General features: G+C 39.4%; 1 protein-coding gene across 1 annotated transcript; it reads left to right on the forward strand.

Annotated features, from left to right (window-relative positions):
• The first annotated feature begins 3,617 nt into the window (after positions 1-3,617).
• LOC111668669 (ubiquitin-conjugating enzyme E2 variant 1-like) lies at positions 3,618-12,672 on the forward strand. Its single transcript, XM_023424787.2, has 4 exons — positions 3,618-3,758; positions 5,308-5,456; positions 9,260-9,385; positions 11,503-12,672. Exons 1-4 carry the CDS (start codon positions 3,737-3,739, stop codon positions 11,647-11,649), a joined length of 444 nt encoding a protein of 147 aa, XP_023280555.1. The 5' UTR covers positions 3,618-3,736; the 3' UTR covers positions 11,650-12,672.
• Positions 12,673-12,978: the final 306 nt, after the last annotated feature.

The following is a 12,978-nucleotide window of genomic DNA, read 5'->3' on the forward strand; positions in this document are numbered from 1 at the left end:
CTTCAACAATCATTATTCATTGGTGAAGATTATCCTGCTGAACAAACCACTCAGTATCATAAACTGCTGTTTGTCACAGAGTTTAATTTCTGTAATAATCCAAAAGCCCATGTTAAAATCCCATTGATTTTTTGTGGAGGGAACCAGGATGATGCTAACATTCAGGCTGGCCTTCAAAAATACATCATCCCTGCAGCATTTTTATATTTCTCAGTTCATGCATATGTTTATCAAACATTCCAGACCAGGCACGCCCTAAAAAATATCAGTCTTTAAGGCCTAAATCTCATTCATTTGAGAATTATTTTCAGATGGACCACCAGAACACTGAACATGAGGTGTGAATTTACCCAATGACACTGTTATAAGTTGTGGAAAAAATTTATTGATTTCGTATTTCATTAGAAAAGTTGATGCTTTTTGAATGGGTGTCTGTTGGAGCCAGAGTTTTTTGGAGCCAGCCCTTAGCCACTCTCAGTCGTATTGCACTTTAAGACACTTCCACATTGACTTCACTTTTCAGACCTGGAGTCTACATCCATCTTTATATACATTGTACGGTCTATGCATAACATTTAGAAACGATTGATGGAAGTAGGAATGGCTTTATACAAAAAAAACAAAATTTCCACACATTTCACCTTCCAAACTTCATAAATTCTAAAAATCACCCACACATCCTACAGAGCTGACATTTTAGTAACTCCCACATTGTACCTCACACATTCAACAATCTTACATGCTCACATTCCCTGACTTTAGCTGAATCTTTCTGAATTCTGAATTTCTGCCAAAGATTTTTGTTTCGAAAAATTGCAAAATATGCAAAACCTCCTTTTTGAACTCGTCCTAGCCTGTGATTCTGATCCACACAATTATTATTATAATTCAAAAAAATATGTAAGTTATATAAGAACTTCCTATAGGTTGTAGGCCAAACAGGAAGTGTTGCATGTCTTGGCAACAATCACTCCCATTAACACAGGACTTGGTCTTGTAGTTTCTTCTGCCCCACTCAGGCTCTGTGCAACATTATACAACAACTGGCCTTTAGGTGCCACATTTATTCCTTTGCTGATATTACTTTTTCAAGCAATGTTTTTGTTTCATCTATGTCCTCACATGATCACACGTTATTAAAATAGATATTTCAGAAAATGGAAAAATTATAATGGAAAAACTTGTGCTCATACAAAAGCAGTGATGTTGTATCTTCACATAGGTGTGTCTGATTAACACGAATCATAGGCCAGTAGTTTGCTGTAGTTTCTGTACAAAATATGGTGCGTATTGGCTTGAAGGTGGCTCTTTCACACAAAGTTTGACTCCTCAGAGATTGTCCATCCTTGGTGGAATGTTTTTAAATCTCTCTCCTGCTCTTCAGACATCGTGCTCATGCTCATTGACCTCCAGGTCCGACTTCCATCACCCCGAGGCCACCATGTATGTTTGACTCCAGGGGCTTGGACCCTGTTGACACGTGCCTGCTGGTCTAGTTTGTTTATTTAACTATGTGTTTCTGTCACACTTGCAGACTGTATATAGTACATGTAAAGTCACATACATGGAGGATGTCATTGTCAGTCCACTGATGAACAAACACACTGCAGTCAGCAGTGGCCATTTTCCATGAATTCATATGGAAAAAGCAATTAAAACTAATGTGGTGAGAAATTTGTTCTGAAAAGAGAACAATCAACAACAAGGGATAGCTTTACTTACTATGTCCTCCTCCTCCACCCAAATTATTTTATTTAAAATGTGAAGTGATTTATTATACACTTCGCTTTCTCAGTCAAGTAGCCAAAGAAAAACCTATGTCCTTGGGTGAAGAGTCAGTCAAACATCAACTGCTGTAGTGAAGATACCAGTCACAACCGTCTGGGTGTAGGATGTGACAGTGCTTGATAAAATAAATTCTACTGGGAAGGTTGTATATTTTTCAAAACAAAGATGAGGCAAAACGTTTTTTGTTTTGTTTCACTTCATGTTAACCTGTTAATGCTCTATGTCTGCATTTTGTCTCAGATGTATCAGCCATATAGTTAAAAGGGAAAGTTCCTGAGAAAATGGCAGTAGTGTTCCAAAAAAAATCAACATCTTTAACTGTAAATAAATCAGGTGTTGAACCACCAAATGTTACTGAAATCTGCTCATAGGTTTGCAGATAGAGTGCTAACTATTAAAGACTCCTCCCATTTGTTTACTTGTTTGCATCAGCCCACGAAGAACTGTTTCGTTTTTGAAGAGATTCCAAATCCAACAGCGCCACCTTGTGGCTTTTTGTAAAACACCTGAACCATGAAGTGCAAATAAAACTTCAAAACATATATATATTTTTATATCTCCTTGTTCAGGATGGACAATCTGTTGAGGCTACATCCTACACAGTTGTTGCATTAGTTTAGCATTAGCATACATTGTATGATTATTTCCATTTAGGTGAGCTGGTTCCAAGGTTTATATTGTACATGATACATTATTTTAAACAGAGTCAAAAACCTGCCCGTTGATGACCCACAAGTTGAAGCTGGTGAACTGCCACAACATCTCAGGAGAATGAAGCATTTATTAACATATTGGATAAGAATTTAGGGAGCGAGGAATTGGAATTTAGCGTCAACTGTTCTGCAGAAGTGATGGGAGTACACTGCATTCTCTGGTAATGGTTTTGGATGTGACGTAAACAAGAATGTTAAACAATACAAACTATATACAATAAAATAACAGTTTTATACCATTAATTGCAGCATATCCTCATTGATTTTTTCAGACAAAAAGTAAGTCTTAAGTTAAAAGAGGAAAACGTGGACAGAGAAGAATTTCAATACTGGGTATTTAATTTAAGAATATATGAAGAACTGCTACTAAAATTACCTTTGACAAAGGAATAGTATATAGGGACAGTTTATCAGTATCCACAGCCGAATTGACATCAATAATCAGTCTTCAGTGGTTGGGGAAGTTAAAGCACTTCAAGTAGTGATTTGTTAAGATTCAGCTGTGGCCCAGTTTAAAATCTGGGGCTGGTTTCACCAAGATATTTCATTTTGAAGCCAAAAACATTAGACACCTTACCCCCGACTAACTCAGGCCTGAGACAAATGTTACCATGGTATCAATCAATGACACCTGTGCTGACCAGTAGAGACCACAGCTTATTTTTTGGGGGGATTTAGATGTCTATCTGAAGTCTGACTATTTGTTATATCTAAGACACAGTGTTTGTGAAACCAGCCCCGGGACAAACTATCAAATTTTTATAGTCTTACTAAACCTTCAACATCTGGAAAAAGATGTTAATTTTGTCGGACACTGGCTCATGGAGGTATCAAAGGTTCAATCTAGCTTGAAGAGCTTAAAGAGAAAAGAAATTACTTTTGGGAGATCACAAGAAAATGATTTATTCCTCACAGAATTATGGCATGTGGGAAGGAAATATAAGAGAACAAGTTTTTCACAAAATGCAGGTCTATTAGACGCTCCGGAACAGTGGGTGGCGACATCCACCTTTTTCACGCTGGTTTGCAGCCCGTTATTAAAATCGAGAAAGAAAAACGAAGCACAATAATAACAACAACAACTATAACAGTTAAGTAACAACGGAAGAAGAAGAAGAAACAAAAATAGGAGAAGAAAAAGAAGAAGAAGGAAAAAAGAAAAAGAAGCAGAAGCAGAAGCAGAACAAGCGCGAGTGAACGTCATACGCGCGCGCTTCCGCAAAGTAGTGACAAAGATGGCGGCCGCCGCCGGATCAGGTAAGGAGACCTTACCGACAGTTCAGACAGTATCTTTTCTTTGTTATTGCTGAAGAGGTTCATTTCCCATCACGTCGCATTAGCTGTATGATAGTTTTACACTTTAAGAGTCCAGTTGCAGTGCGGGTTTGACTGTTAGAGAACTCTGTGTGAACATAAATGCTGCCATTAATGATGTTAGCTAGCTCATTGGCTAGCTAAGCTGGCCCACAGTCTTTGAGCAATACTCGACCATCTGTAGCAGCCGTGATGTATCATTGTGTATCTTACCGGCCAGAGAATAGGCTAAACTATGTAGGCTACACTATGTTTAAGTCCACGCCAGAGTTCACATTTGTCTAGTCCGGATTGTTGTGTTCATAAGGCAGTGACACCCGCGACTTGCTTGATTAGTAGAAGTTATTTACTTAGATAACGTTAGCTGGCAGCACAGCCCTGATCAACAACTGGAGTGCCATGGCATTCCGGCAGAAATGTTCAGAAGTGGCTCGATAATCCACTGAACGCAAAGTACTTTTTACTTAATGCAGTGTTTACAAGCTGGAAACATAGTCGTGCAGCGTATGTAACGTGAAAATCTGTCCTCAGCGTTATGATTTTATATTTAATAGTTAAGTAGAAAACTTCTTAAAACGCTATTAACGTCACGCAGTGTCTCATCGTTGGTTAACCCAAAGCTAAAACTACTAATTTCACCTAATGCCAGGTTGGCGTAGTTAAAATGGGTTCTGTCTGAGGATAAGCCTGCTGTCAAAAAGCAAAACTCATTACTGGCCCATTGACGCACTCACATCAGCTCGGTAATGAACTCAATTTGGTAGATTGAAATATTAAACCCGAAGTCAAATGTGGTCAGTTTAAATTAAGGATGTCACAGCATGTGAGTTTGACCATCAAGGTAATGGCTACCCACGGGTCATCACACAGCGGTCAGCATTCTCCTGCTCTCGATAATGTATTTATCTGAGAGACACGTTAGCATCAGAGATTCAGATGGTTATTTTTACATGTGCTGTGCACCAGCAGTTCTGCTCAGCCGTCATAGAAAAGTTTTACTCATTTCGCTGTGCAGTCCACAATGACAACATGGATGATGGTAGTCTTATAAAAACTTGTCTTACTAACGTGAAAATTCCTTTAACCTTGTAATGTGTCTAGTTTAATTAATTAATTAACACATTTGTTTGCCAGCAGTTATTTTCATTTTTCAAGAATAAATGCATATTTCAATGTTATGTCCACTACTAAATGATTAATCTGAATACTTGTTAATAATCATGCCAGACTGTCATTTTACTGTGGTTAGGAGGTTGATAGATGACACTGTGTTATAGTAGGAAACGCTGACGAATATTGCTCATTTGGAAATATAAAAATAAGTCAGTATTAGGTCAGTGCTCTGTTACTAACCCCTCACTTTAGGTTAGCTTGGCTTTTGGTCAGCAACTTGTTCAGGGAAATTATTGAGTGAAATCTGAGTTAATTTTCTCCCAGTGTGTGATCAGATAGAAGTAATTTAATTACCCTTTGTGTGTGTGCGTGTGTGAAGGCGTCGTAGTTCCCCGCAGCTTTCGGCTGCTGGAGGAACTGGAGGAAGGTCAGAAGGGAGGTGGAGACGGTACAGTGAGCTGGGGCCTTGCAGATGATGACGACATGACACTGACTCACTGGAATGGCATGATAATTGGCCCCTCCAAGGTGAGTACCCCCAGGGCCTAAAACACTAAACTGACATGCTGCTGATCCGTTCAGTTGGCCAATAGGCATCCAGAATTGCATTGGATTGACATATTTTGAACTTAGACAGAAGGGACCATCTAACACCATGCAGTTCACGATTGTTCTAAGTTTAAAAATAGAAAACATTTGGTGCGTCCAAAATGCTAACTGATGCAGTGTTGGTTTTGTGTCAGAGATGACTTCTCACTCTATTTAAAACCAGTACATGAAAGACATTTGTTACTGTTGCTGAATCAGTGGCTTGTTAGGAAAGAAAATGCCAACAACATGTTCTGCGTTCGATTTGTCCATGTTGGTGTCCTGCCCCTACAAGAAACAAGGGCAGGGAAACCCTCTTAAAGTTGCAGGTGTCATGCTGAATCTCTATTTGCAAATGATCAAGCAGCAGATAGTGTATATGTTGTGGTAACTCTGCTAAGGTAAAAATGAAACATAAATATCAGGTAGGACATTTTGGCAGGGTGTATGCCACATGCAGCTTTCATTTAGGCCTACCACTCACTGATTAGGTAAAAACATCAAGAGGTGGATTTTTGCAGCCACAGTTAAGTAGTTAGATGAGGAGCAGCAAGAGACAGGCACTTTTTGCAGTTTGGTTGAACCTCCCATCAAGGTAAACAACTCCTTTAATGTTTTGTTGTTATTGTTGATATCTCGACTGTGTGCATGCCAGTTAAACAATTATTGGTAATGAAAGCACTCACCTCATAATCCACTTTTTAATGCAAAACAAATAAAGCTATGAAATTCTACATATTGTAGTAAAATACTCACAGACTCCACAATTACTGGTTTGGAGTGGTATGTGTTGCTCTGTTTAGTTGATCTTGTCCATGTAAATGCTTCTACCTGCAGAAATGTAAAATAGATTTTTGGCTGGAACAAAACAGCGGGGGTTAGCCCTATAAATGGGTCTGTTGCTGACTGACTGAGCGATCAAGTCACAGCAATGGTCAGCCAAATGCTACATGAGTGAGTATGGCTGCACGATATGCCAAAAAAAATCATATTGCAATTATTTTGGCAGATATTGTGATTTCAGTTGTAATGGTTGTTTTTGCATTTTCAATTTCACTGGAAAAAAAAAAAAAAAAAGATGATGTAATTTTTGTTTGGTCTTGTACCAAACAAACACGTTCCTTTACATCTGGAGAATATGATTTGTGGTCCGGGGCATCTCTGTAGCACCACAACACTAAAACTTCACCATGCACCACGGGGCAGAGTTTCCCCATTGGTTGTTGCTCTTTCAAAATGATTTGGTTTGAACAAGCAGTGTTGCCAACTTTGCACCTTTGTTGCCAGATGATGACTTTTCACACCCCTTTGGCAACTTATTTAAAAAAACAAGAAGCACCTAGCAACAAAATCTAGCAATGATTTGGACAAGCTACTGTCTTAACTGCTAAGACAGTCTGCAGTACTGCCCTGTGAATGCAAGGTCAGACTTTTCTTCTGTAGACGCACCTCCCAATGCAGTTGATGTGAATGAGCTTCTAACTTTCTCCCTCAGTCATCATTTTATTTTGTCTTTAACTTATTCATATGGTGATTTTGTCAGACAACGTTGTGGTTATAAATCTGTATTTTAGCAGCAGAAGAGCAGCAGCTTGGAAGTGACTGCTGGTTAACATGTAGTCTAAATGAGCCACGTTTCACTCACATGTTTCAGTTTCAAACTTGTTCCATTGTCTGATAACAGACAGAAAAACATGTAAACAAGAACAGCTTAATTGTGAAGTCAGCTGCATTAAAATACTGTATATCTGAGCACAGAGCAGGAGAGAAGAGAACAGATAAAGAGCTGAAATCAGCTGATACAAGGCAGAATACAAATGGCTCACAGTGTGGTCCAGCCATATACCAGCTTTTGACCTAGTGTTGGTTTTTTTTAATATAATATGAGCATACTAAGGTCTGTCCCTGATGCAGCCAGGGTAGATTTACACTACTTTCAGTGGGTTAGAAGCTGTGAGGTGGAAGATGCATGCTTTCCTGAGAACCACGATTGTGGGTGGCTGTGCTTCCTTTAGTGACACTTGCATGGCTCAGCCTATCTTCTAGAGAGTTATGATGTTGTAGTACTTACTTATGCGGTTTAGAATATAGAGAAATGCACGCATGCACTGTTTTTGTTCACCTATTTCTCACAACTTTGTTCCTTTTACCATAGTGCGATAGGAACAAATTTGACAGCGTGTAAAGTTGGGATGTCACAAGAACTGATACTTTGGTTCTGAAAATGTGATGGTACTTGTTTTTCTACAGGTAGATGTTGTATGTAGTGGAGATGTGATTGTCCCAGGACTGACGGGGCCAGCAGAAAAACTCTACAAGTGTTCTAGTATGTGTTCTATTTTTTTTGCTATGGTGTCGAATTTGATGTAGAGAATGGTGGAATTTCAATGGTACTGACTACTAAATGTCTGGTATGGTTGCCATGGCAGTAAGATAGGGGAGAAGGGGTTAGTTGCCTGCAGCACTTGTGAGTGTTTCTCAGGACTAGCATCTTGTTTTCTGTGCAGCCAGATCCATAGAGTTAAAGTCAGCCTTTCTGCTCACATGTGCTGCAGTTGTCTGTGTTTTTTTTTTGTCAGAAACTGACTTAAGAACCTCGTTACAACATCACGTTTGTGGCAAAGGGGTGTGACCAGTGCGACTTCTTGTACACCAATATCAAAACAGAGACACATGGCATTGCCCATATTGAGCATCAGTCTGATGCCAGTGCTCTGTTTTTCCCTAAATTTAAATGTGTAAACCTCTTTGTGTGGAATTGGTAGTGTGTGGAGATAGACAGACACCAATATTTTTTTCAGGGGTTTTGATGATGCATCACAAATAATTAACGTCATAATGACAGACACAACAAAATACTGAACTGATCTAATGCATGTTACACCCACAGTTACAGTGGTGGGATCACTGATATTGCCTGTGAGCAGCTGTCATCAGAGCCAAAGCTTCACTCAGTTGCTTTTCATGTTGGTGCATCTCTTCACCAAACCACTTAACCTGGGCGTGGTATCTCCCAAACTTAACAGTTGGGTTGTGGCAATGGACGATGATATCGGTGATCGACGTTTCATGTTGCTCATGTCTTACCAATGTCAAGATGATATTTGACTTGTTATCCCATTAATGTAGTAACTTATTATTTGTAGTATTAAATTAATATTAAATTTAATCTGCCCTGCCACAGTTTCATGAATATAATCACATATAAGCCATAAAATCTATTGGTCACCACTCAGGTTATCTGTGAAAGAGAGAGAGAGATAAGCATAATGGGACACATTCACTTTCTCGGTCACTCCTCTTTCTCTCTCACTCATAGGGTAATGTAACGACCATCGTATCAGCAATTTCACAGGGTGAGGATTGAAGGATCGGACTATGGTGAAGATCACACAACCCTCCTTCAGTTTACCTCACTGCACTGTTGTTAAAAGCTTGTCATTAATAAGATGTGACACCAGTCCTCATTTTCTGAAACATTCTCTTTCACCTGGCTTTTTTTTAAAAAACATATAATGAAATGCTTTAATAATAGATTTGCTTTATTGTCACAAAACTGCACATTTACAAATGTTCTGTGACATTGTCAAGCTCCACAACAAGGAAGTGGACCTTATTGTTCCAAGCTCAAGAATAAACTTAAAACTCTATTTTGGCAAAGAAGTGATGGACACCACACACTATCAGAATGTCCTTGACTTTCACTCTTGGAGCTAACGCATCACTCACTTCTTTACTTGCAGACTGTGTATGAAGGCAGGATATACAGTCTGAAAATAGAGTGTGGATCCAGATACCCAGAGAACCCCCCTCTTGTCTGGTTTGTGAACAAGATCAACTTGAGCGGCGTACACAATTCAAATGGTGTGGTGAGTATCCAAATGGCATCACATGTCACATGTTTGATCAACACTCTAGGATGGATAATTTTAAAGTGATAGTTCGGGTTATTTGCCGTTAATATTAATTCTTTAACTCTTTTCAAAGACTCAAAAGGACTGAGGACGTGCAGAGACAGATGGGAGGTATTAGCAAAACAAACGCACGTGTGAAAGTTGAACAGCCCAACCAGTGTGATTTGCTATCCAATAAATTTGTTTAGAATTTGTCCAGATTTCAACCAGCCCTGCTGTGGCACCTGAAGCAGCATGAGAGGCTCAGGAAGGGATAGCTGTAGCTAATGGAGATAGAGATGTAGGAGAGGAGGAGGCGGAGGACAGCAGCCAACATGATGGTGTGGGAGAGCCAGCTAGGGCAGAAGCAACAGGTGAGATTGACAGCAAACACAGAGATAGAGGTGTATATTTTGTTGTATTATTTATTCGTGACAAAGTAGTAGACAGTTAAAATAAGTGGAACACCTTATATACGGTATATATAAGGTCCACCGCGCACTACAAATAGAATGCAAGCACTGAGATGGTAATATCTGTGACACATTAATCCACTGACCTAACAAATCAAGGCACTTCATAATATTGAACTACGGTAGCTCTCCTGTAAATCACTCATGCAATAGAGCAGTCCTGATTATTGATTTGCCACATTGTCTACAATGGTCTAAGTACAAGCAAATGTTAAAGAGATTACTGGTTCTGCTGGGAATCTCAATTTAACAACTTACTTAAGATTCAGTATTTATAAGGGTCTTATTTAGCACTTATTTATAAGACTCCTCCTGAGTGGTTGAGAGTGGTGTTGTGATTCATGTTGTCATGCTTCGTGATTGAACTTATCCACTGGATTTGTCCCAATACCCACATCTGAATTATTAGTGTGTTGTCACGGGGCTACATGTGTCATATTTCCAGTAATTGCCAACGTGGCCAAGTGACTGTAACACTGTAAGCCGGAGGAGGTTTATCAGAGTTAACTGGGTCACATTTGATTAACAACAACAGCCTGTTAAAACTGAGCTCGAATGATCACACGTACATACGTACATGTATATGTATAGCATTAATAGCTGTTTGCTTACCAGTCTTGCCGAGAGCTTTGGCCATTGTTGCATTTAGAAGAAAAGAGGAAAAGCTAAAATGATAGAGACGAAGAATAAGAGGAGTCAGTTCCCCTGTGGCCGCTTCACAAAGATATCTCAGACTGGTCTGTAGTGTTGCTCCAGTCTTCATTCTGCTCATAGATTAGTCTAATGTTAGTCAGACTGTTTCACAAAAATAAAGACCCCCAGACTAACTCAGGCCTGAGACCAATGTTACCATAGTAACAATCAATGACACCTGTGCTTACCAGTAGCACCCCGCAATAAAAAACAGGAAAACATTGCTCATAATTTGTGCTTTCCTAATATTGTTATGGAGAGAGCAAAGAGAAAGAGTTTTTAGGGACCACAGCCTTTTTTTTTTTCCAGATCTGATTTTTCTTTTTATTGTTTCACTCTCCATTCACTGTAAGAAAGAAAAAACATTTTCTGCTGAGGGTAAACAGAGCTGAGCGGTTGGATACAGCTCCATCGTCTGCCATTTTTTTTATTTTGAAAAAAGTCTGATTTACCCAGAATTCATTGCACCACAGTCCAGCTTAAGATAATCAAGAACTAAACTGCTTTGTGCAACGGATGAATCTTAGACGTCTGTCTGAAGTCTGACTCTTTGTTGTAACTAAGCAATAGTCTGAGTCTGTCTTTGTGAAACCAGCCCCAGGCTACGTCTAACTTTTCTCACACTAAGGAGCTAGTCTTTTTGTGAATTAGTTTTAGACCAAAAACTTTAGACCCGTAAAGTTACGACTGACGCACCCTGTATTTTTAGGAGTTTCTCCTAATTGACCAGTTAGGACCTAATTTTATATTTTAAAAATCAGGTTGACATCACTGTTTCAATTTACAAAGCTCTTTGTGCTGTCACTGATTTTGCCTTGTAGTGCATTCTACATATTTAATCTTAACATCAGGTTGTATAAGATCATTCTCATTGGGGCCATAATAAAAAACACAATCCCCTTCTTCCCCCTTCTCTCCTTCCTTCAGGTGGACATTAAGGCGGTGACAGCGCTGTCCAGGTGGAAAAACTCCTACAACATCCGGCTGGTGCTGCAGGAGCTCAGACAGCACATGATGATGAAGGAGAACAACAGGCTCTCCCAACCACCTGAGGGCCAGGTGTACAGCAACTGAGGCTCCTGGTGCCATCCCTGCCTGTCACACACACACGCACACACACACACACACACACACACACACACACACACACACACACACACACACGTTAGCCAAGACTCTTGACTCCCACTTCTTCCTCGGGAGCCTCTCATTGGACAGAGAGGGATGCGCAGGAGAACCCGACCTCCTAACACAGAGGCCACTCATCCAGTAAAGTTCATGGTGCAGACCAACATTATGAAACAAAAATACTGTACATCTTACTATAACTTTTTTTTATTATCTTTGTGTTCTCCATACACATGTAAAATAACAGATGAACTGATTGAGTGTACCAGTTATGTGTGTGTGCGCTGGATTCTTCATGTCATGTGGTGACAGTTGGTCCTTGTTACATGAGTATTGTCATCAGGGTTTTGAATCAACTCACTACACATCAAAACAGAAAGACTTCTGTAACCCTGACGGAGATATTGTGTTAAATTTTAAGATAATTAGGAACAAACCTCGTCGTATCTTGCAGAAACAGATTGCCCTCACAAAGAAAAAGTGCTCTGAACAATGTTTTGCTCGGCCTTCCAGGCAGTGTTAGTCTCAGATTCCCTAGCTTCTGCAATCCCGACAATGTGAATTTGATTGGCCCTCCTTAAACGAGTGCATGTCTGGTACATGGGAATAGACTGACATTAGACATTCAGCAACATGTGTATCAACAAGGACACTGCTGGCTAATCACTCATGTTCTCAGACTCGTCTTCAATGTGCCATATGGTTCATAGCGCTTTGTGATGGTGATTATTAGCAGCCAGTGGGTTGGTGGTGGTGGTGGTGGTTTCTTTTTGGTTGTTTTGGTTTCCTTTTGTCTCTGGGTTGACCCGTGTACACTCCATGGAGTAGTCTCTTCCCTCATACAGTGAATCCTCACTGCCCTCACAATGTTTGGCTTTGGATGTTTATTTTATAATGGGTTGAATCTAATCAGGGTGTTTGTGACCTGTTGCATGGTTTTATTTGAATTAAACGCTATTACTTTTTGCACGTGTTTGTGTCACGAGTCTCTAAAACCAATTTCAGTACACTGTATTCTAAGACTAAGTGTTAGGGCTACATTGAGGAAAAAAAAGTTATGAAAAAATCATAATTTTTCAAGAAAAAAACTTGAATGAAGCTGTAATTTTGAGAATACAATACCTGAAGAAAAAAGGTCATAATATGAGATTAAAGTTGTAATTTTACAAGAAAAAAAAGTCATGATTTTATGAAAATATATTCTTAATATGATGAGAATTAAAAATACAATTTTTAGGAATATTACAACAACCAATAAAACTGGATAAAGGACGG

The sequence above is a fragment of the Seriola lalandi genome, unplaced genomic scaffold, assembly GCF_002814215.2.
Source record: "Seriola lalandi dorsalis isolate HSWRI2012SDOR001 ecotype SW California unplaced genomic scaffold, Sedor1 jcf7180002054748, whole genome shotgun sequence".
Classification (NCBI taxonomy): Eukaryota; Metazoa; Chordata; class Actinopteri; order Carangiformes; family Carangidae; genus Seriola; species Seriola lalandi.